The 25525-nt window shown below is 41.2% G+C and overlaps 1 protein-coding gene across 2 annotated transcripts in view; it reads right to left on the reverse strand.

Moving 5' to 3' along the window:
* The window catches only part of LOC144013394 (disco-interacting protein 2 homolog B-A), a 48888-nt gene that overhangs the window by 11222 nt on the left and 12141 nt on the right, over positions 1-25525 (reverse strand). The window contains exons 2-29 of one of the 2 annotated variants that reach the window (XM_077512196.1): positions 24447-24509; positions 22227-22382; positions 22013-22138; positions 18874-19110; positions 18653-18784; positions 17110-17121; positions 16714-16833; positions 16436-16633; positions 14600-14691; positions 14415-14525; positions 13650-13773; positions 13326-13435; positions 12323-12425; positions 10880-10944; positions 10700-10793; positions 10500-10619; positions 10277-10391; positions 9948-10087; positions 9721-9857; positions 8429-8509; positions 8212-8339; positions 8010-8124; positions 6127-6328; positions 5926-6038; positions 4023-4103; positions 1823-1946; positions 1582-1703; positions 1374-1485 (exon numbers count right to left, since the gene is read on the reverse strand). In XM_077512196.1, the coding sequence (XP_077368322.1) occupies positions 1374-1485; positions 1582-1703; positions 1823-1946; positions 4023-4103; positions 5926-6038; positions 6127-6328; positions 8010-8124; positions 8212-8339; positions 8429-8509; positions 9721-9857; positions 9948-10087; positions 10277-10391; positions 10500-10619; positions 10700-10793; positions 10880-10944; positions 12323-12425; positions 13326-13435; positions 13650-13773; positions 14415-14525; positions 14600-14691; positions 16436-16633; positions 16714-16833; positions 17110-17121; positions 18653-18784; positions 18874-19110; positions 22013-22138; positions 22227-22382; positions 24447-24509 (3333 nt within the window). The remainder of the gene's footprint in view (positions 1-1373; positions 1486-1581; positions 1704-1822; positions 1947-4022; positions 4104-5925; positions 6039-6126; positions 6329-8009; positions 8125-8211; positions 8340-8428; positions 8510-9720; positions 9858-9947; positions 10088-10276; positions 10392-10499; positions 10620-10699; positions 10794-10879; positions 10945-12322; positions 12426-13325; positions 13436-13649; positions 13774-14414; positions 14526-14599; positions 14692-16435; positions 16634-16713; positions 16834-17109; positions 17122-18652; positions 18785-18873; positions 19111-22012; positions 22139-22226; positions 22383-24446; positions 24510-25525) is intronic. The other variant, XM_077512197.1, reaches the window with a different exon arrangement.

The following is a 25525-nucleotide window of genomic DNA, read 5'->3' on the forward strand; positions in this document are numbered from 1 at the left end:
AATCGTGTCATGTCCTCTCAAACGCTCCTTTGTAAAGTAAATTTCAAGTTCAACATCTGTTTGTTTCAGAATTGGCCGCAATTGGCCACAGTGCCATCAGCAGACACGCTGGTCACATGTTTCCAGCTGGTTCTGGTGTCTTAGATAAAAGACAAAGCAAAACATGGGCGCCACTTACCTGGTGGCGGCCATGTCGACAGTGTCGATGCTCCCACCAAAGTCAATGAAACGCATGGACAATAGCATTGCCATAAAGAACACAGCTCAAAAGCAGAATGGCTGTTTTTACTCAATCTCTTAACTCATTTGCTCTCAATAACGTGCAAATAAGTTTAAAAAAAAAACATGTTTTAACTCATTCACTGCCAGTCATTATAGAAAATTTTTACATTTCCAATACTCACGTGATATTCCATTCAATAATTATATATAAACCGAATCTACCAAATAACAGAATAGACTCCCTACTTTTTGTCCCGTCCCGTTCTTTTATAATTGACAGCAGAAAAATGTAGGTTTGCCAAAATACAGCCATTTCTCCCATGGACTCTGAAACTGTGTTTATTTCCTATAAAATGGGGCAATGATGTCATCTACCGGTGGTTGGGCATCAGTAAAGTTGTTTCCAAGTTTGATATTTACAGTGGAGCATGCTCAGATTCGCCCCCATTTAGCACCGCTCTAAAAAATACAATTGACAAGTATACTTGTCAAAGGCAGTGAATGAGTTAAGTATCCCAAAGACGTATTTATACGTTTTTTTTAATTATTATTATTTTTTTTATGCTAGAGCATACATAAGGCTTTGAATGGTAGTTATTACACAAACGGCCAGCAGGTGGCAGCAGAGTAAAGGAGATCAATCAGGGCCATCTAGAAAAAAAGCTAAATTACTTACAATTTTAAATAGATTTGTGAAAACCGATGAAACTTAGCTCTCTTCTAATGCTAATTGCTGCAAAATGGAAACAGATAGAAACATACTTTTTCTTCCTGATGAAAGAAGAGACTTTAATCTTTCTTTTAATAGGTTCCATGTTTTTATAGCAATCGAACACAATATTCTGTACTCGACCTTGTAAAATCAATCAAAATTCAGTAAAGCGAACGGGATTGCGAAATGTGAAAATGGCTGCGAGTGAATGAGTTAAAAACATGCTATTTTGTTGCAGTACAGTTTTTTTTTGTTTTGTTTTGTTTTTTTGTAAAACATTGAGGTGAAAAAAAGTTAGTCCGAACATCGTGGCTCATGAATGTGACAAGATGCATGACAATCTCCTCCCCCCAAACAACAACAAGGCAACAAGTGTAAGTATTTCCACTGTAAATGTTTTTTTTTTTATCAGTTCTGTGACCACATACAAACGACTCACCTGTGTCGATGATTGTGGGCCACGTTTTGACATTGACGCTGGCGGCAGCTTCTCGGGACCTGAGGATCCTCATGAGGGGCTGAGTGGTAAGGATGCAAGATGCTTTGCTCACCTGGGACACACGGCAAAGCAGTCACACGCACGCATCCGCAACCAAATGATCAGCACTTTTCAAATACGTCCGTCGATCGAGGTAACACACACTCACGTCAATGATCATGCGGACCGTGGGGAGGGTGGCGGCCAGATTCTGCGGGTGGGGCGGCCTCACAGTCACAGGGACGACGCCGGCATAGAGGCAGCCGTAGAAGGCAGCTATCAGGTCAATACCTGCACGCAGAGCGGGATGAGGCGCATGCGCGTCACTCCGAGTTCGCCAACACTGGCCTACAGACACTTTTCTCATCAATGGTTTGTGAACATTTTCCTTTGACGCATTATTTGTTCACCTGGGGGATAAAGCAGCACCACGTTGTCGCCGGTGTTGAGGCCTCCTCGCTCGAGAAGGGTGGCCGTGATTTTCTCCGCCCGCTTGTGCAGCTGAGCACAGGTGGCCGTGCACACCACCACCCCCTGCAGCCAAAACAGAGGAAGTGCAATCAACTACCATCTGGAAACATAATTACGTTTTACAGTACAGTATTATGTAGGGATGTGCGAGTACCGATACCAGGTATCGGTGTCGGGCCGATACCAGCCTTTTTTTCAAGTACTCGAGTACTCGTGACGCAGACGAGTACAAGCGAGCGATGGCAGAGGGGGAAAACGTTAAGTGAGTCCTCCTTGCCTGTAAGTGGCGCTAGCTTGCAGCAGTTTTTCACCAAAACTTCACCGGTTTGGAAATACTTCAAAATTGTGACTCTTAAACTAAAAGAGCATTTTTGTGTTTTATTTTGAGCGTTAAGACTATTGAAGAGTGACTGTGCTGTTTTTTTTTTTGGTCAAAATTAAAGGAAATATATTTGTTTAAAAATATCGTTTAGTGATTTTTTTTTTAATTTGTCAAAATGTAATACTGGTATCGGCAGTTGGTATCGGTATCAGTGAGTACTGAGGGTCTGAGTATCGGTATCGGTCTGAAAAAAAGTGATATCGAACATCCCTAGTATTATGCTAATGCTAGTATTAAGTTTGGGTTATATTTATGGTGTCTATGTTCGATTAACTTCTCGATTTAAAGAAGACCACACCAGAAGAGACATGATGATGATCATGCCTCCCAAAAACTCCTAAAGATGGAAACGGAGAACACAGCTACAAATTCTCCTTGCCAAGGAACAAGTGAAACCTAAAATGCTTCAGCAAAAATACATGAAGTAAAAAAAATAGAATCTTGCATAACAGACTGTAGTGTAAAACGTTTTGCTATTATAATTTTGGGGTGAAGCAATTTATTTCATTGTTTGGATTTTTGGGCTACGTTTGTAGAATTTGGAGTATTCCAGTTCCATAAAAAAAGAAATAATAATAATAAAGAATAATAATACAGATCTATTTTCACTATTAATTCCAGGAAATGCAAGTGATACTTACTTAGTAGATGTCAAACTATGCATGTGATCACACTTTAATCCTAGTCTGAGGTGGGATTAATTTCATGCTGTTTTTCATGATTAAACTTGACACCGATTTATGACTGAAGTTCTGAAAACCCCAATACAGAATTACATCTGGATTTAAGGCACACAGTCAATTCTGTAGCGCAATAATTACTGTACACTTGAAATAGAGTAAAATAAAGACTTTTAAAAAGTCACTCAAGGGTTGAGGAATGAACTTTCATCTTGGGAAGACAACCGATCTACTCCCTGAGCCACTCAGCTCCTGCTGTGTGTTAGTAAATTGCTCGCGTCAGCTACAATCTTCCTAACTCCAACAGATCAAAAGTCTCCTCTTGGAGATAAAGCAAACAGTAGGAGGGGCATAGCTCAGGTGTGGCAATCACCCAAGCGGAAGGTCGTGAGTTTGTTACTCAACCGTTGAGAGTGACTTTATTGTTTTTCTCAATTCTTCATTTTACTCTCTTCCAAGTGTAAATATTCGCCTACTCTAAAAGAGTCTATTTGGTCCCACTCGAGTTTACTCTGCAGAATTCACCGTGCAGGATTGGACTAACAAATCTGGATTTGAATCTTCTGGATTAAATATGGTTTGGAATATCCGATTTTGGATCAGATCTGGGTTTATTCCAATTTCAGACATATTAATCCTGGTGGGTTATTTATTTTGGAGCCTAATCTACTTTCACAGTATTCTCAGCCACATCTTGTATTCATCTGTCTTCATCGCCATCCCCATCTTGATATGGAGAACAAAATGGATCGCCTTCATGACATTGTCTTTCGTCTTGGGAATAAATAATTGCGCAAAATAAATAAGGCTGGCTGCAAATCCATGCAATAACGTTTCCTCTCCAATAGAGGCAGCCGATGACGTCGCAGAGAGCTGGTGAAAATATGCACAGTTTGAATGAGATTTGAGGGGTTTTAAGATGAGCGCAATTGATTAGTAATGCCTTACATTGCTGCGTTACGGCAAAAAGTGACGCCGTTACCGCCATTGTGTTAACTTGTGCAACACCAACAAGCACAATACGCATTCGTTCATCCTGAGTACCAAGTTGTTTCACGGATGACTTATTTACTTTACCTTTGCATTCAGCAGCACATAGAGAATATGATCCGGGTCAGCCTGGGCTCTCGATTGGAGTGCATCAGACAAGAACTGGTGCTGAAAGGGAGCGGAACAGACTTTTACGCTGATGGATTATCGCGACATGAAAGCCCGTTTATTTAAAAACAGCGAAACACATCAAATGTGCGACTATGTGATGGCTGTTCGTGAAAGCGCACTCAGGGGCGCGCACGCACGCACGCACAACAGAAGTGTGTCTATGTGCATTTTGTTTTGCCAGGTCATGCTGGGGCCATCTGCACTTGCGAACGAGCCATATACAGTCAGGTTTGCAAAATGCTCTCGGATACTTAAGACATGTTGAAAAAAAAGACGGTTCACAACAACCGCCATCTATAACGCAACGCATGTTTAAAACATAAGTTTAACAACACCGGTAGTAGTGCATATATTTTCTTCATAATTTTCAAATCTAGCCACTACAGACATTATTTCTTCATTGTTGACTATGTCAAGTAGTCAGACATGACGTGATCCATTGTTATTCACTGTACTGACCATATTAACGTGACATCTTATTTATGACAACTCATCATCAGTTTTTCGCACGTAAACACTTGTTTCTTTTGTCTCTCTCGGTCTCTATGTTTGTGTGGAATTAAGCGCTGTAACAACTATGGGTGCCAGCTCGACATTGGCACTCCTCCATGGGCAGCCTGTACGTGATCCGAATCCGCTATACGGTGTCCTGAACATGGCTGCTCTGCTCTGCTTTGCCTCCATTTTTCTCCACCTGATGCTTCACTTCACTTCCCCGTCAACTCCCAGGTTCCAACTAGCGCCCGGGCCACCGATTATAAAAAAAAAAAATCGGCAAATTGGGCCAAATGGCCGATTATTTCCTCCTTAAAATGTTATCGAAGAAAACCGAAGTTTCCGACGCTGTGAAAGTGACCTGAATGCACCATATTGCTTTTGTAGCATTAGCAACTAGCAAGTATGTAGCTTATGTTATTCTGGTTATTCTGTTGTCCCTAACTGTCCTTTAAGCAGTTTAATGACACCAAAGTTGGAGTTAACTGTAAAACTAACAACACAATGTAAAGAATTACATCCACTGTATATTTAAATACAAAACATGCTTCCTTTCTAAAACGTCGCTAGCCTAGCACGAACAGGAAGTTAGCAAATGCTAACAGGAAGTTAGCGTTGACTTGGTAGTGTTTTTCCTTCAAATATCAACACACAAATCTTGTGGGAACACATACTAACGGATGAGATAACACTACACAAAGGCACAAATTCTTCCCAGTGTGTGAAAAACTAGTTATTTTAACACAACCTTCTTCTGTACTCACTTAAAGTGCGTACGCCATGGATGCATGGCACCACACTGCCCCCAAGAGGCCAAAACACACCGGAACAGTCAAGTTATCTATAGCACTTTCAAACAGCCTTAGCTGTCAGTATTTGTATTATATATATTTTAAATAAATAATCGGCAGATTCATCGGTAATCTGTATTTTTTTTTCCCTGCCAAAAATTTGTATCGGCATCGGCCTCAAAAAGTGCATCTCGGTCGGGCCCAGCAAAGCCTCACAAAGGAGAAAACCCAGCGTTTGGTGATGTCCATGGGTTCCGATTCTCAACAAAATATTTAATAGTACCATTTTACTTTACATTATGTTGATTTGTCCAATTACTTTTGAGCCCCTGTAATAAGGAGCATTTGTATAAGAATAGCTACAATTCCTACATGCTTAATCATATATTTCTGTTCAACCTCTTCAATTAAATAAAGCTTAAACTCTGCACTTCATTTCCATTTGAGTTGTTTCCGTTTAAATCCAATATGGTTGCATGCAGAACCCAAATCATGTGGTTTGAACACAGTCAATGTTGTGCACTCTCTGGTACCTTCCGAATCAAATCCTGGTCCTCCACCACGCCCAGTTCTCTGCCTGTAGCCTGGGCAATTCGTTTTCCTGCCACGAGGTTGCCCACCAGCATGGACGCTGGACCAACGTCCACTGCGCAGACCAGATGGCAAACCGTCATTTTGGGCAACACCACATCGTTCAATTGATGAGCCGAGTGGCGCAATTGAACAAAACTCACCCGGCTGCTTCTGCCGTGGTTTGGGCATGTTGGTGACGCAGGTGTGCGGGCACATAAGGATGTTGCAAGGGTGCAGGTTTCCCTCCAGGAAGTTCTGCTTGGTTTCACAGATGTGGATGCCGCCGAGCGGCGTCTTTGGGAGGGTGTTGGCAGGCACCAGCGCAAGGCAGTATAAACCCACCTGGTGGATACTGTCAATGGCCTGTGGGGAGAACGTGCATCATGAACGACAAGCAGGTTTGCATCTCAGTTTGCGTGTCAAAATTGCTAATTAGCTCCTCATGAGTAAACATCGACTCCACCACCTAAACGAAACTACTGTTATGTCTGTCAGTCGCAGATGAAACAGAAATGAAGGCAGAGCTTCTCATCATGCACTTCAAAGAGCCCGCGCGTGATTGTCAATTAAGAGACTAATTGTCAATGGGGTATATTGCCACGGAAGAGGCGGGACTGTTTTTGCACATGAGCTTTGACTCCGGTTCTGGTTCGCGACGTGTGGGCTGCGTCCCAATACTCGTGCTTCCGACTTCGTCCCCCTCGGTTGCACGTTCTGTCGACGGTGCGAGTCTGTAGTGTGTCTGTCAGTTGTCCGAAGCACTTCAGAGAGCCGAGACGCCCTGCGCGCTCCCGCCCATGACGCGAGCACGCGGCTGGGGGGGGGGATGCAACTGTCTAGTCAAGCCAACGACAATGCAATAAAAACAGGAAGTAGAAACCAACCAAATGAAAACCAATAACGCTACAGCGAAATCTTAAGCCCGAGTTTGCTTTCTTCACGCAAATTGGATATTCTTTTTCTGTCATTATTTCAGAAAAGGTTCTACAAAAACACAAAGTGAAAGAAAGGGAAAACACACAGTTCCCTACTTTTATGCTGGAATAAAATGAGGTTTAGTACACTTATAGCATGTCACTCCCAAAATAATGAAAAAAAAATTGGGGGCTTATATTTCAAACTAAGTTTTGCTGGATCACCAAACTTTGAGGCGTTTCCACTGTAAAACCTCGTTTATACTTCTGTGTTTGCCCTTGAGTGAATGACCGGCATACATCACGTTATCAACACCAGTCATTAACTCATTCACTCGCCGCCATTTTCACATTTTGCAATCCCGTTCGCTCCCGACTGTTTTACTAGATTTGGACTGATTTTGCAAGGCCCACAGAGTATTGTATTTTATGGCTATAAAAGCATGGAACCTATCAAAAGAAAGATTAAAGTCTCTTCTTTCATTAGGAAAAAAAAGTATATTTCTATCTGTTTTCGTTTTGCAGCAATTAGCATTAGAAGAGAGCTAAGTTTCATCAGTTTTCACAAATCTATTTAAAATTGTATGTAATTTAGCTTTTTTTCTACATGGCCCTGGTTGATCTCCTTTGCTCTGCTGCCACCTGCTGGACGTTTGTGTAATAACTACCATTTCTGCAACCGTTCTTTGAAGTTGAGAGGCTGCATCAAAGCCTTCTGTATGCTCTAGCATAAAAAACAAAAAAAAAACAAAAAACGTATAAATACGTCTTTGGGACACTTAAAATATTTTTAAAAAAACGCTGTCGTGTTTTGGCGAGTTTAGGGCCGACGCCGTTGCAAATTGGCATAATTGCCATGGTGATGAGCCAACGACCCCCCCCCCCCCCCCCCCCCCCGCCATTTTCTTGTTCCTGAAACGAAAAACGACTTCCTCAATTGGTCATAGAATGCAGAGGAATCTCCAATCTGTGGCGTCCTCGCCAATAGCAGCCATAACCTGCTACCTGATGTGTATTGAGATATTGCGCACAAGTATGAAGGCAAACGCACGAGCGGGGCTCCACCGTAACGTCCGCCGTAGCCTGATGCGGAAGTATAACGAGGCCTTAGGAGAGAGACCTTAACACACCTGCAGAACTCGACTCATCCACTGGAAGCTGTCCTCCTCGCTGGCGTCAGGCCGTTGCTCTGCCACAATCACGATCCTCTCGTCGTAAAAAACAGTCACTGAAAACACGGCGATCCTAGACAAGAGTCAGGGGGATGAAAACGCACGTCCATAAATTCTGAAGCGTTACACATTTCATATTGCCAAGCACGCATTGTCCCACCTCCCCCTGTAAACGGTTTTGACAGGCTCCACGGCGAGAGCGGTGGCCACCAAGTCGTCAGCGTTGTGGCGTCGCCGGCTCACCATCAGCAACCCTTCAATCTTGCCCACAACAAATACCAGGCTGCCCTGTTGGAAGAACACCAGGAGCACATCAGCACCTACGATACGCATACTAACTGTAAAGCACTTTTTTTTCCTGGTTGTATGGGACTTACCGGGCCAACAAATCCGAGCAAACCAGTTCGGGCAAAGGGAACTTCTCCTAAAGGCGCTCCAGATTGGTTGACAGGGATCACCTAAAGGGGCAACACATTAGATTGTAGTATCTCGGCATAACATCTAAGAAATGTTAGAACTTGACTAAAGAGGCACCATTTGCAGCCAGTAGGGGTGTTAAAAAAAATCGATTCAGCGATATATCGCGATACTACATCGCGCGATTCTCGAATCGATTCAATAATCGGCAGAATCGATTTTTTTTTTTTTTTTTTTTTTTTGGGATTCACACCTTGAGCATGGAAGAATGTTATATGAACGGCACATTAAGCCTTAATATTTTTATTTTAATGCTGTTCAAACATGAAACAGATTACAACCTCTATAAGACTGAAATTTCAGATAAATAAATAATACATTTTCATATAAATCTTACACTCTACAAGCTTACTGATTAGTATTTTCTAAATATGAATGAAAAAAAATCGCAACAATCGACTTATAAATTCGTATCGGGATTAATCGGTATCGAATCGAATCGTGACCTGTGAATCGTGATACGAATCGAATCGTCAGGTACTAGGCAATTCACACCCCTAGCAGCCAGCCTTATTTATTTTGTGCATTTATACCCATTTTTAATTTCCCATGTGAAATGCACATTCCAAGTGTAGTTATGAAAAATTTGTGTTTAAAAGGTGTTGTTTTCAAATAGAAGTACTTGGTTTCACTTTTGTAAGTATTTTTGAATAACAAAGAGAACATCTCAAGACGATCTCTTCGATTCGGGTTTTGACTAGAGCTGTCAAACGATTACATTTTTTAATCAGATTAATCACATCTTCGAATTTTGATTAATCGTGATTAATCACGGACTTAAAAAAGCTTTTTTTCCCCCAACATATTTTGCCCGCTAAATTTGAAGCGCAGCAGTTGTGTTAATTTTTCCGACATTTAATGTTATGAGGACGTCTTCAAAAATGTATATCCACTGCACACGCTCATCCTGCTTTTTCTAATCAATTAATAATTTTCATAATTTAAAATGGGAAAAAAATGACCTACGGCATATGTAAACATTTATTAAATGCTTTACTTTAATGCATGTAGTTATTTTTATTGCTCAAACTCGAACTTTAACGTAACCATCCGCTGTCGGCTAAAAAGGATCATCTGCGGTCAAAATTCATAGTGTGATTAATCTGTGGTAATACAATGATTAATGAGATCATTTTTTGTGATTAATTAATGAGTTAACGCTTTAACTTTGACACCCCTAGTTTCGACAGACCTCAAAAGTGTTCTTGGTGACCCCAGGAAGACCGTAGTACATGGTGCCACCCGCTCGGGAGCTGATCACAATCTCTCCTATCTCGTCCGTTTTGCACAGCTGAGGCGAGCCATCCGGTTTGACGATGCACATCAGAGCTGAAAGACAAATTACGGTCCGAACATCAACTCTGGGTGTGTCAACATTGTGTTACGATGTTGCCAGAAGTTTAGCACACGCGAACAAACCTCCAGGCATGATGTGGCCGACGTCTTGAACAGTGAGCGCTGAATTCTTGTCCTCCGTGTTCACTCGAATCACACCGTGGCTCAGCCCGCCCATAGAGAGGATGGCCCTGGCTGGCAGAGGAGCTCCTCGTGCGCCGGGTCTGCAGCCGAGGCAAGAGGAGAGGAGGTCATGTGAACGACAAGCTTGACAGGTTCAAGTCATTTCATTTTCAGGGCACGGAAGCAATTGCAGCAATGTACAAATTCAGGTGGAGCAAAAACACATCCGAAACAGCCAAGCCAGCGTGGTCCGCCGAAGTCATGAAGGGGGAACATAAACCCGATTGTACCTGCGAATGGCCACCGTCAAAGCTTCGGGTGAGGTGGCACATGGACAGATGACCTCAGGCTTTAGACCGTGAGACTGGAACACATTCAGAAAGGCATCACATGACGACACAGACCCTAAAAGCACAAAACAAAAGGTGGAAAAGGGTTATATCATTCACCAAAACAAGGTTGACGTAACGTTTAAAAAAAAAAAAAAAAGAAAAAAAAAGGGATGTAACTCACATGGGTTTGCCCCATCAGCTACAATAAGCATTCGAATGGAGGACAGGTTAGTGTCCCTCTGATCTTTGTGGGCCATCATTGCCCAGTGAAGGTCACGGCACTTCACCAAGGCCACGCGGGCTGTGAGATGACAAGAAACATGACGCGCACTGACAAACAATAGAAAGCCAACCATCGTAATAAGAGTGACGACGGCAAACCTTTGTGAATGTGAACCCTCTGCACCCAGGACATGGGACAGGCTTTCATGACGGAATACGGCACAGTAATGGTATGAATTCTATTCATGACACTCTGTAAGGACCACATGCATGTTGTCAATATTGGGATCGCCCACCAGTTTAATGGCGATAGAGGGCAGATGGCACCACTTATCTCACCGTTAAGACGCCATGCCACAAGCCCATGTCCTTTTTGCAGTCCAACACATTGACCAGAGTCTCACCTGTGATGAAAATAAGAAACGCATTAGCAAATTGCAGACACACGCACCCACACACGGAGATCTAATGTTTTGTCCAGTGTCACGTGGTATCCAATTAAGTGCCCAAAACAAAACAAAACAAAACAAAACAAAACAGTAACCACGGGCATATTCTTAGCTGATTGGTCAACAGCCTGAACTGAGGCAATCAGTCTGCACACAGGGTGACTAATGGTAAAGCCAGTTCATAGCCAAACAACCGTACATCCTCGCTGGATACGGATATATATATATATATATATATATATATATATATATATATATATATATATATATATATATATATATATATATATATATATATATATATAATGTATGTATATTAGTGTTGGTCGGTATTACGGTATCCCGGGGTGTCTAAAAATAGCAAGTGTCACTTTCAATACTGTTATATTAAAACATTTTTTTAAAAAGGACCTAAACATAATTTTTTGATAGCACATATGAGTATGAGTATTAATGAGTATTAATGAGTATTAATATAACAATTAAAAATTAATAGAAGGCTTCTATTAGTCACGTGACAGTCACATGACTGCCCATTAGAACGAGAAAAGATGGCCACTCATGCTCCTTGGTCCTCCTAAAAAAAAATGTAACTGCTATAATTTGGCAGCAAATGTCGATGAAGCCTGTATGCAAAATCTGCATGTAAAATCGAATATACTTTTGCATCTCTGGACTCATATACGGAACAACAACCCCTCACTGACTTCTGAAAAGTGATGAGTTTGTCACCAAAAAGTTCACTAACTACTATTATAGCTCAGTCCATAGTCATATGATTATTATATTTATACGAAAAATTCATGTTTTCATAGTATGTAGTTGACATATGGCTTTGATTCTTACGCTTGCGATGTTGCTTGCATTTTTTTCCCCCCATACTTGCAATGCACTGTGGTATACATCAACCGGTTGAGTGACCATCTACTTTTCAAAGTGCATTGTGGGTAATTTTGAGTAGACTACATTTTTTTTCTGTTGGACATTCTGACACCCCACCTACAAAATGGCGTGACCCCTCCTTTAGTAGTGCACTATATGGGGAGTAGTGTGCCCATTCGGACACAGCCATCGAAGAGGAAGAAGTAGGAGAAGAAGATGAATTATAATTCCTACAAAATAAAAATAGGAGAGGGGTGCAGCGATTAACTGGTTTTATGATTTACCATGGTTTTTGAAGGTCAAACCGTATACCGTAAAACCGTGTTTTTTGTTGTTTTTGTTTTCCAGACTATATCGTACACCAAAATCTGAAACTGTTGCACCCCTAAATAGGACCTCGAAGTAGAATGTTTAAATCCCATCCCTAAATATTGTCCTATTACAAACTGACCTTCACAGTAGTTACAGGCCTGTGTCAGCGCTTGACAGTGAGTCAGCATGGAGATCTTGGACACAGCTACACCCATCACCGTCCCCTCCTTACTCGCTTTGTACTGCAATGAATGGAAACATACAAACGACATTGAGACAAGACAATTGCAGTACAACCGTGTTTTCTTTAAATGTGGAAATTGGATGGATGTTCAAATCTTCGATAAACATTTGAAACAAAACAGCTCCTTTGCCACAAGATATAGTAGTGGAGGAAGAGGGGAAGAAAAGGAAAAAAAAAAAAAAAAACACCCTGGGACCTTCCACTCACTGGGTGCAGAAATTTTACTTGTAGTTTACACAAGTGTTAGGCACAACCTGGGAATTTAAGACGGCCAATTGTCATTGCACTTTGACATTGCAAATATGAAGTATAAGTGATTGCTTTGAATTCATTTGGACAGAATGTTTTATCACGAGCATGGAGGTCTCAGAGAAAGTGAGCGTGTGTTTAGTCCCCATAGGCGGTGCGGAGGTGGGTCTGCAACTGATGACATCATAGAGTGAGTACCCGCTCGTTTTCTCGGGTCGAGCGGGGCTGGTGCTTGGGGAGCAGAATGACCTAGAATTTCTCATACACCACTTCGTTTATGTTTTTGGTGAGGAATTAGCATTTTAACACGGCTGAAAGCTCAAAAAAAGTTGATTTTTCACATTACAGTTATTTTAAATGAATGATGTCGTTGTCGTCCTCTCCTCTCACTACACCTCAATGGCGCTAAATGAGGAAAACTTTTTACACCTAAATTTAATCTTTTTCACAAACTGTGTGGTAAATCAGGCGCAAATTTGCTCCCAGCTGTCAAACTTTGTGGGCATGTTTGCGCTGGTTTTACCATAAAAGCAATCCTTAGTGATTAGGAGGTTAACAGGGAGCAAGTTGCGGGTGCAGTTGTGGAGCAATATTTAGCGCTCTTAGCGGACGGAGCGCATTCTTAGTGGATTTGGCCCTCAGTGCGTACCTCGATGTAGGCAGTGTCAGTGTTGGCGGTGGGAATATGAGGCTGCCAATCTTTGGAAGGTTTGGTCAGGTACTTCGTGTCCGTCACCACCCATTTCATTCTTGGCCATCCTGTGGAATGTAAACACGTTTTAGCTGACAAAGAGCTGACAACGTTTTCACTTTGCACTCTTTGTTCCTACTGCGCACAATAGAGATGCCAAGCAAATCTCAACACCACAATGTATAGTGCTTCTAGTCTAATGATGACTTCTTGTAATAGGCCCCCAGGAAGCACATACATTAAGTACAGTTTAACCGACGCTGAGCCTGAGAGTTGCTTGACCTTTGAACTGGATGATTTCTCCATTTGGTGTCTTGGGCAGCCCTTTGAGGCACACTTCACTGGTCAGTGCCAGACTGACGCCACAGCTGCCCAAGAGGAAGCCTATCTGCTGGCTGCCTGCATCCTAATGAAGAGACAAAACAGATGATTCGTGTCAAGGCTCGAAATACCCATTTTTTTTCCACCGAAGAGCAATTTACTGCCGTAATTTCCCATAATTGTGACACATTCTTAACTCATTAGCTCCCAAAAACGTATAAATACGTCACATTTTAAATGTTTTAAGTTGTCCCAAAGACATACTTATACGTTTTTTTATGCCTAGCATAGAGAAGGCTTTGATGCAGTCTCTCTACTGCAGAAAATGGTTGAGTGGCAGCAGAGTATAAGAAATCAACCAGGCCATGTTAAAACAAGCTGATTTCCCCACAGTTCCAAGCAGAATTGCAAAAAACGATGAAACTTAGCTATGTTCTATTGCTAATTGCTGCACAGCGGAAACAGAAAGAAATATACTTTTTTTTTTTCCCTGATAAAAGAAGAGACTAATCTCTCTTTTGGTATGTTCCATATTTTTATAGCAATAGAACATAATATTTCGCGGGCCTTGAAAAATGAGTCAAAATCCAGGAAAACACATCAGTGAAAATGGTTGGGAGTGAATGAGTTAATCTTTGGGGTATTTTGATGATGGCATATCATAGACCAAAAAACACACAAACTAAACAATGTGTCTCCTGCAAAGCTTGATTATATTGTCCTTACTTGTTTTGAAAGTGGTACTTCAATAGGTACAGGGATGACCTCAGCCAACAAACAGCCATAGAATGCAACCCAGAACATACCCGGGTCACTGTTTGGGTAAACCAGTGCCACCTAGGAGACGAGAAATAATTCATTTCAATATCATGTGTGTACACTATATGTGCAGTGATTGAACATGTTCGTACTCGATCTCCAGGTTGTAGCACAGGTTCCGTCTTTGTGCCCAGTTTATTCAGTAGCGTGTAAGCTAGTTTCAAACTGCGACTCCACAGTTTGCCTATAAGGAAGAAGTAAAAAAATGTTGGTGAAAAAGTTACACATAATTTCCATAATAGGAATCATTATCATATGTGACATCATACACCGTGAGACATTAGCACACAGAAAGCGACCTCATTTTAGCCAACATGAAAGGATTAACTGTGCTTTTGTGTTTTGGCTTTTCCTTTGCGACACTTTTTCAGACGGATAACGTGAAGTAAGCAGACATCCTTTCTAAGCACAAAAAACGCTGACTGTGTCCAAAAAGTACTGAAGAAAAGTACTTTTTTAGAATAAATAAAATGATGATACTTCGAGAGGGGCAGTAGTCATATGGGTGATTCAGCAGTATTGCCTCTGTAAGGATATGTTGAAAAAAATTACCGCTCTGATTTTGGTAGCCTACCCACTAGATTACACCACATGCGTATGCGTTGCGGATCCGTTCTGCTCCGGCGCCGGAGCCGATTTACTTCCATTCTCTCAGCTTGTTCAAATTACACCGGCTGCGTATGCACTACGGATCGACTGCGAACCAGCTCCGTCGTGCCGGAGCCCGCCAGACGAATAGACCTATTTTCTATTTTTGCCAGACGGCGCATACGTCAGCCTCCATCAAATGGCAAAGTAGCACAGAACACATCGAGTGGCACAAGAAGACCGACGCAGTTTCAAATTTAAAAATTCCGGTTACTTTTCAGAATAAAACACTCGCCAAATCTTATTTCGCAATTATGTCAGCAAAACAACATAATGGGTGGAGCCAGGCCTGGACTCAACAAGCCAGGTGCTTATTCACGGTTTAGAATCATGCCAAAACCCCGTAAACACAAAAAACGTGATCTACGTACACAAAACGTGTGCTCTACGTACACAAAACTTGATCTACGTACACAAAACCTGATCTACGTACACGTTTACGTACACAAAATGTGATCTACGTACACAAAGAAGTCAAGTTTACTGGCTTTGCACGTGTGGATCATGGGCTTTCGGCACATAAAACTGCTCGGTAGAATATCACTGCCAAAAGTCACGCGAGTTGTATCCGTAATTGTAGAATTGCTTTTTACGTACACTAAACATTTTGTTGTTGTTGTAATTGAAGATATGCTTCTTTGTGTACGTAGATCAGGTTTTGTGTACGTAGGACAGGTTTTGTGTACATAGATCAGATTTTGTGTACGTAGACCACACGTTTTGTGTACGTAGATCAGGTTTTGTGTACGTAGATCAGGTTTTGTGTGTACGTAGATCACGTTTTATGTACGTAGATCATGTTTTTTGTGTACGTAGAGCACACGTTTTGTGTACGTAGATCATGTTTTTTGTGTACGTAGAGCACACGTTTTGTGTACGTAGATCAGATTTTGTGTACGTAGAGCACACGTTTTGTGTACGTAGATCACGTTTTGTGTACGTAGATCACGTTTTGTGTACGTAGATCACGTTTTTTGTGTTTAAATGGTTTTGGCATGATTCTAACTCCACGGACCCAACCGACTTGGTCGACTTTTATTCCCAGCCCTATTGCGAATAAAAATCATTGCCTGTGTACATAGAGCACACGTTTTGTGTACGTAGATCACGTTTTTTGTGTACGTAGAGCACACGTTTTGTGTACGTAGAGCACACGTTTTGTGTACGTAGATCAGATTTATTAAAGGTTTTCTTCCAAATTGGCCCAGCATTCCAGACCAGACTGTTATATTTAACTTTGAGCTACCGCTATGGACAATTTGCAACAAATTGCTGCTCACCATATGTGAGAGTGTAGAGGGGTTTCCCTGTGATGTCCAGCGCTGTGAGGGCGGGGCTTTTGGCCTGGGTGGCCCCCCAGCGAGCAAGGGCCGCTTGCAGGGCAGGAGGCCAGTTACTAACAACACCGAGAGGCTCCCCCTTCACTGGGATGATTTGACGACCCTCCGGTTTTGGGGTGTTGGGGTCTGGCTGAGGAACTGGAGGACACAGAGATTCATGACAAAGGCTATATGGATGTCCTTTGTTGCAATGAATGCAATTGCATTTCTTTTCTCACCTTCAACTATTTCCTCTGAGTCATCGAGGAAGAATTCACTAAGCGGGGGTCTTTTGGGACGTTTGAGCGTGTTTAGCAACTGCTGAATCTTGGTCGACACTCTGCTGTTGACAGGCACACCTGCATAAACAATCACCACCATCAACAAAGAGACCAATAAAGCTAAACATGATCCACATATGCAACTCACACACGTAGCTATTGTAGTACACACTCACACAGTCGGGGGCAAAATCTGCTATAGGAGAGATTTGAAAGCTAGTTGGACGGACACAGTTCAGAGAATTAAGGGAAAAGAGGTTGTCTAAGTCACAAGACAAACACGGAGAGTGACAGGCTGGAAAGCAAGCTGACACGGGCGTCTTCGCCAATCCCTCCCCATCCCACTCGTATTACCTTTTCGCTTTCCTTTTTAAATGAAAGTCAAGATGGATTAGTGGACCCAAAAGAAAGAAGACAAATAAAATACACATGATTAGCGTCATGTTGCTTGACTTCATTGAACACACTCAACAGCGCGTCATCACCATCGATGCCGAGCAATAAAAATTACAAACATGGTTGAAAAAAAATAATAATAATGATGTCATTCATTTTAGTAGCTCAATTCAAAAAGCGAAACACATTAATGATAGTCACTTCACATTGTGTGAATTAATTAAAGATTTTATTTTTGGAGCAGTTTTTATGATAATAGCTTGCACAGCTGGCAAAAAAAAACTAAATTCACCCTCTTAAAAAATTAGAACATTACATAAGAAACAATCAAAAGGACTTTTAGGTAAGAATTGTCAAGTATTTAATGAATCTGGATAATACACATAGGGGCCGATTCACTAAAGGTTTGCGTCGCCTTTGCACGGCACTAACTGGTAAATTGGAGCAATCCGGGAGCGCCCAATTCACTAAACACGCGCAGATGGGGAAATCCATCACTAAGTGCCCTGCCAACCAGATTGCGCCACGTTGCGCCGGTGTTATTTGCGCGTATGTAAATGAGGTCATTTCATACATTTGACGCAAAATATGCCCACCGCAATGCAAATGAGACTCATTGATATGCAGCGTCTAATTCACTAACGCCAGCGCAAATAGCCACACGGAGTTTGCGTGACGCAAATAATGTTTTTGGAAAGCGTGTATTAACCTGCCGCAACCTCGATCCCGGGACCATGACAGCAGTGCATGTGGCACGGTGCACGTCACTTTGCTGATCACGCAGAGAGGAGAGAGAGAGGGCGAGAGAGAGAGAGAGAGAGGGAGGGGGACATTTTTCTATGTTTGTTTTAAGACACATAACGTAACCCGGGCTGATCGGCAATGGCAGTGAGTCATTTAACGATCATTTTTACGTGCCAGATGCATACTGTACGCCCATGCCAACCTCTGAAAAAATATATATTTTTTAAATTTCTACATTATGAATGAATTATGTCGTCGTCGTCCTCTCCGCTTTGTACAGTTTAATAGCGCTATAAATGCTTACTCTGATAATGTCGTCTTTCTCGCAACTGTTACTACACTACAATGTTCTTGCCGCAAATCCGTTGCCATGTGTGGTAAATCAGGTGCAAATTTGCTCCAAGCTGACAGTTTTGTGGGCGTGTTTGTGCCGGTATACAATTCGAGCAATATCCTTAGTGAATAGGTGGGTAACTGGGCGCAGACTGCGGGTGCAGTTGCGGTGCAATATTTCGCGCTATGACCGGACGCGGCGCATTCTTCGTGAATATGCCCCTCAGTTTCCCATTTTGAACTGAACTACTGAAACAAATGATCTTTTCTGAGACATTTTTATAGGTCATTTATTGAAAGGTACCTGTTTATCTGGATTGGTCAAGAAGTGATTGCTGGGTTTTATTTCCCACATAGTAAAAATGTACACAAGCACACACATCTTTTGTGTGATTGTATGCATGTGCGTGTTGTTGTTATCTACCATCAGCAGTATCCAGCATGCTAGAACGGCTCTGCCCGCGGCTCATTCCCCTGACGGCGGGAGGCAGGTCCAGTCGCGAGCTTCTGTCGTGGGCAGTGGAGGACGACGTCACATCTGGAGGAACGCTGTTCTCTAATGGAGAACCACAAAGCGGGGTGTGCTGAGGTAGTCTACAGAGCATAACAAACGCAATTCATGTGCCGTTCATCAAGTGAGTTTACCGATGCGCGTGTGGGCCAGTACATCGGCCAGCACGGAAGCGGCAGGCTGAGTCGGGGGCTGGGGCTGGCTTTTCGGCTCTCCGTGGGAGAGGGTGGAGGACGCCGATGAGGAAGTGGAGGAGCTTTGGACGGAACGGTTGATCCAGTAATCTGGACTTTGCAAGCCCTGGGCCAGCGCCGCACTGAGGGCGGCCTTTCTACGCAGTGAGCCCTCATCCTCTGATGCAGAAGATGTGTCTGGCGGAAAGAAAACATTTGACATTTGTCATCGGTCAATCATACGTAAGTGCACCATGAAGATACAACATCCAAAAAGTTTTACAATTTGCAGTTACATGTGTGACAACAACGTCCGACATTAACGGTATCCCGGTGCCACCACCTGCCTGTGTCGGGCCACTGGTACAATAAATGTGATGAAATCAGGTGAACACATTGTTGTTTTTTTAAATATCTAATATTCCATATTTTGAGTTTTATCACTTAAATTGATCAATCATCTTGGCTGTTTTTATCCCCATTCTATTACTCCCAATCACTGATGCAATGTGCACTGCCGACTTGCGTGCATATTGTTGTGCATTATTGAGTCTGCAGGCGTCACTATTTCATCCACAAGTCGGCCTACATATACAGATATACATTACGTTAAGTATTGGTTTAAATCACAATATCTATATATTATGCACATGGTTCACGCGACTCAACATTATTCGACATGACCGAATTCGGAAACTTTCCCCAAGTTGTGGAGAGCGTGGCTATTTCTTTGACCACTACGACTATATGTGACTTATCACATGCAACATCAAATGGCAAATAATCTTTTCATTGACACAAAATCATGAAATCATGAAATCAGATTTCCCACCGTGGTAATATGACCTCATTTACACAAGAAAATACCACTGTGGAGCAACAATAACATCAACAAACTGGCAAAAGGGTCCTCATGTGCCCACCCCTCCCAAAAAAAAAAAAAAAAAAAAAAAAAAAAAAAAAAAAAAAAAAAAAAAAACTGAGATATTGCTATATTCTAATTCTGCACTTAATTCCATATAAAATGATATATAATACATGGGCGTACCTCAAAACGACAAAGTTACAATAGTTTTAATGTTGGAAGGTTGAAATCCCTTGTTTTGAGGAAAAAGGGCTTTGCATATTTCAAAATGTCCATAGCAACCAGTAATATGGGGAAAAAATGAACATGAAATTATCAGGAACTGTTAAATATCAGTGGAAATTCAATTCTAATATCAGGCAAGGACATCGTCCGAAATTTTAACCCTTTAAATCATAGGTGTAGGGGTGTGAATTGCCTCGTACCTGACGATTCGATTCGTATCACGATTCACAGGTCACGATTCGATTCGATACCGATTAATCCCGATACGAATTTATAAGTCGATTGTTGCGATTTTTTTTCATTCAAATTTAGAAAATACTAATCAGTAAGCTTGTAGAGTGTAAGATTTATATGAAAATGTATTATTTATTTATCTGAAATTTCAGTCTTATAGAGGTTGTAATCTGTTTCATGTTTAAACAGCATTAAAATAAAATATTAAGGCTTAATGTTCCGTTCATATAGCATTCTTCCATGCTTAAGGTGTGAATCCTAAAAAAAAAAAAAAAAAAAAAAAAAAAAAAAAAAAAAAATCGATTTTGCCTATTATTGAATCGATTCGAGAATCGCGCGATGTAGTATCGCGATATATCGCCGAATCGATTTTTTTTTAACACCCCTACATAGGTGTCAAACTCCGGTCCTCGAGGGCCACAGTCTTGCAGGTTTCGGAGGTTCCCCTCTTCCAACAAGCTGATTCCAATCAACAGGATCGTTATCAGGCTTATGCAGACCTGCTGCTGATGAGCTGATATATCAGCTGTGTTGGAGAAAGGAAAACATGCCAAACCTGCAGGATTGCGGCCCTCAAGGACCCGAGTTTGACACCTGTGCTTTGAATGTTTTGGACCTCTCAAGAGGTGAAATCATCCTCAACTTTGAAGATCACATTCCGCTTATAATTTATCTTCTGAGGCATCCGCCAAAGTTTGTTGATGTTATTGTTGCTCCACAGTGGTATTTTCTTGTGTAAATGAGGTCATATTACCACGGTGGGAAATCTGATTTCATGATTTTGTGTCAATGAAAAGATTATTTGCCATTTGATGTTGCATGTGATAAGTACTTCATTGTTAACTTATCATGGATGTGAGGACCGTTACCCCGGGTTTTCACCGGTTGCGGTTGCGGTGCGGTTGCGGTGCGGTTGCGGTGTGGTCCGGCGACGCAAGCAATTAGATTCCATTCATTCGAATGGTGCAGTTTACACCGCTTGCGGGTGCGTTGCGTGTCGACTGCGTCTCAGCTGCGGCGTGCCGCAAGGCTTCCGCAAGGATAGACCTATTTTCTATTTTTGCCGGACGCCGCAGCGGTAGGCCTCCGGCAAATGGCAAGCTAGCACAAAACACATCGAGCGGGACAGGAAGACCGAGGCAGTTTCAAAATAAATTTCCGGTTACCTTTCAGAATAAAACACTCGCCAGCTCCTATTTCGCAAGCTTTTCAGCAAAACGTGACGTGGGCGTCGCCGGGCCATGTGCTCATTCACGGTTTAGACACCAGCGAACATGGACGAGGAGAGGTTTATATTGGAGGTGGAAAACCACAAAATAATATATGACACGGCACATCCTTTTTATAAGGACTGTAATTTATTGTGAGTTTGATGTTCGCGATTGCTTGTTGTGCCCGTCTCGCTTGCCGTACTGAGCGGCAGCCGGACGCGGAAGACAGAAATAAAGAGTGGACCCGCACTGACCCGACTCTCGTTATTAATATACTTTACAAGGACAACCAAAAAAAGGATGCTGCATGGAATCTCATATCTTTCTGCTTCTCTGTTGAGCAGACTTTCTGTATGTTTGTCGTTGTGAAATGCCACATGAACGCGCGCGCGCGGTCCCGCGAGACACGTTGGGAAGTGGGCGGCGACGGAGCTGCCGGACCGCAGCTGTGCGGAGCCGGTGTGGATTGACAAAAAAATTGACCCGTCCGGAGCACGCAGTCAAGACGCACCGCACCGCAACCGCACCGCAACCGCATCCGGTGAAAACCCGGGGTTAGTTGTACCTGGAGGCGTGCAAGCATCACCAGGAGATTGGACGAAGGCGGAACGTCGCTTGGTCGGCATGGGCAGGGCCATCTTCTCCTCTTTGTGTTTGGCTAGCGCTGCCTGCACAGCTTCTGTGTGAATGTCTAAACAAATGAATGTAGAGAATGAGAAAAGAATTCTGAAAAACAGAAGTAAACATTACATCTCAGAAGCTTTGCCGTTTGTTTGTACCTGATCTGTAGCGCTCATCTCTGGCCCCTCCACTCCGGTGTGCACGATGGTGTCTGGAGGCTGAAGATGCGGAGGGGCCCGGGGCCTCAGGACTCGGCGTGGGCTCACTGCTGTGACCCCCAGAAAGCTGAACATCTGGCAGAGTCAGATCCGCATCTGGAGCAAAGATTTTACAGTTAACGGAAACTAATGAAATGAATATAATCGTGGAAAAAAAAAAAAAATTGATACATGAATTTGACACACCTGGTGGAGCAGATTACAGTTTTTGTCTGCAATTATCAGAGATGATGTGGCAAAATTGGCCAAAAAGTCACATTGAACATTGACATTACTGGATTTTACACAGCAGAGCAAGATAAAACACACACTCCAAGTGTGTACGATCACACAGTATCTCTAAATACGCTTACTGGGGTGTACATGTAAAAGTTTTCATGGATGAAATATGTCACAAAGAACATGAAAACTGACGAGGGTGACCAACTGCGTCCCGCGTAGCCCGGGACGCACATTGTGTTTGAATCAGGGGTGGCCAAGTTCAGTCCTCGAGAGTCCCTATCAAACCGTGTTTTCCATTTCTCCCTCCTTCGGCGCAGCTGAATCGAATGATCAGCTCTCGGGGTGGGAACCTCTCGCGACCTCACGATACGATACCATATGCGATACGAGGCTCACGATAACGATTAGCTCACGATATGGCGATACTGCGATGATCGATATATTGCTCAGGTAATAAATCCATGATAATCTATGATAAAACTAATCATTAAATAATAATAATAATAATAATAATAATAATATATAAATATATAAAATAAAAAAATAAAAAAATAAAATAAATAATTAATAAATAAATAATAAATCCATGATAATCTATGATAAAACTAATCATTAAATAATAATAATAATAATAATAATAATATATAAATATATAAAATAAAAAAAATAAAAAATAAAATAAATAATTAATAAATAAATAATAAATCCATGATAATCTATGATAAAACTAATCATTAAATAATAATAATAATAATAATAATAATAACAATAATATAAAATAATAATAATATATAAAATAAAATAGATTACAAATATAAAAAAATAATCAATAATTAAATAATAAAACGAAATAATAAATAAACAATAATAAATAATCTTAAATCATATTATAATAATAATAAAAATATTATAAATAAATATCAATATAATATAAATACATAATATTACTATATATATGTAATAATAATAATAATAATAATAATAATAATAATTATATATAAATATATAAAATAAAATAAATTTAAAATAAAATAAATAATTAATAAATAAATGATAAATCCATGATAATCTATGATAAAACTAATCATTAAATAATAATAATAATAATAATAACAATAATATAAAATAATAATAAAATATAAAATAAAATAGATTACAAATATAAAAAATAATCAATAATTAAATAATAAAACTAAATAATAAATAAACAATAATAAATAATCATAAATCATATTATAATAATAATAAAAATATTATAAATAAATATCAATATAATATAAATACATAATATTACTATATATGTAATAATAATAATAATAATAATAATTATTATTATTATTATTATTAATATTATTATAATTATAATAATAGAATAATGTAAGTATTAATTAATTAAAAAATGGATTTGATAATATAAAACTAAGCTCATGAGCCTTCTTCGCTGGAAGACTTCCGTCCATTTCCCCACCACTCTTATCCATTACTCCCCCTAGTGGCCAGCCAATTAATTGCTCAATAAGTCATGAACAATGGAGCCGTTTTATAGGAGTTGTATTTTAACTACAAATATCGCAATACTTGCGTAGACGTATCGGTAATCTATCGGGAGACAACGTATCACGATTTATCACGATATCGATATATCGTCACACTCCCAATCAGCTCATCAGCAAGCTTTGCAGAAGCCTGATAACGATCCTGATCATGGATCAGGTGTGTAGTGGAGAGAGAAACACGGAAAACAGGCTGAATGGGGGCTCTCGAGGACCGAACTTGTCCACCTCTGACACGTGAATTGGGCTTCAAACACACTGCGTGCACGCACAGCGTCTGAAGCTCAATTCACGTGTCCTGCTAATTCAAAGGACGTGCGTTTACGCTCTACGCGGGACAGGTGGTCGCGCGAAAGCTGACATAAGATTCGGTGGGCAGTCTTACTCGGCAAACAGGAGGCCAGAAGCTTGGCTCTCTTCTTCTCAAAGCCTTTCTGTGTGATGTCACCTAGGAGAGAGGACAAAAGTGAGACACTGTTAATATTTGTATCCCTATATTGCTGCACAAAATTCACTGTAGTGGTGCACGCACATTCGTACTTGTACACTGTGCAGGGCACCCACATCCATCAAGCGGAGCAAGAGCACCCCGACACCTGAACACACTCCAGGCGCTCCTTAAATTGCCAGGGTTGCTTGCTAATATTTGATCAGACCCATCGGTCTTAATCAAAGCTGTTTAAAAGTCCCTAATCAAAGGTGTAAGGAAAAAAAGCAAAGTTTTGAACCTGGATTTAAAAGCGTTTACACTCGGGGCTGACTTCACTTCTGTTGGCAGCCTATTCCATGTGTGCAGCATAACAGCTAAATGCAGCTTCACCATGTTTGCTTCGAACTCTGTGGATCTCAGAGCCCTGCTGGGTTTGTACTCAATCGGCATTTCTTGGATATATTCTGGAACCAAAACCATTTCGGGATTCATAGACGAGTAGCAGAACTTTCAAATCGATTCTACAGCTGACGGGGAGCCAGTGTAAATCCTTAAGTACTGGAGTAATATGTTCTGATCTTTTTGTTTTGGTCAGAACTCGAGCTGCAGCGTTCTGAATGAGCTGCAATTGTCTCATGTTCTTTTGAGAGAGTCCAGTCAGAAGACCGTTACAGGAATCGAGTCTGCTGGAGATAAAAGCATGGATAAGCTTCTCTTGGTCTGCTTGACGCATGCAGTCCTTCAGTCTGGATATGTTTTTCCGCTGGTAAAAGGCTGTTTCAGCGATTAATTTAATATGATTGCTGAAGGTCAGATCTGAGTCTATTCAGATTTCAAGATTTCGAACTTGGTCTTTAGTTTCTAAAGACTCAAGCTGTTTTTTTTTGTTTTTTTTAACAGCAATCCTCTTTTTCTTTATTGCCGAAAACAATGAGCTCCGTTTTGTTTTCGTTTAGCTGAAGGAAATTTTGGTTCATCCAGTTGTTAATTTGCTCTAGAGAATGACACAATACGTTAATAGAACTGCTGTCATT

The sequence above is a fragment of the Festucalex cinctus genome, chromosome 2, assembly GCF_051991245.1.
Source record: "Festucalex cinctus isolate MCC-2025b chromosome 2, RoL_Fcin_1.0, whole genome shotgun sequence".
Lineage (NCBI taxonomy): Eukaryota > Metazoa > Chordata > Actinopteri > Syngnathiformes > Syngnathidae > Festucalex > Festucalex cinctus.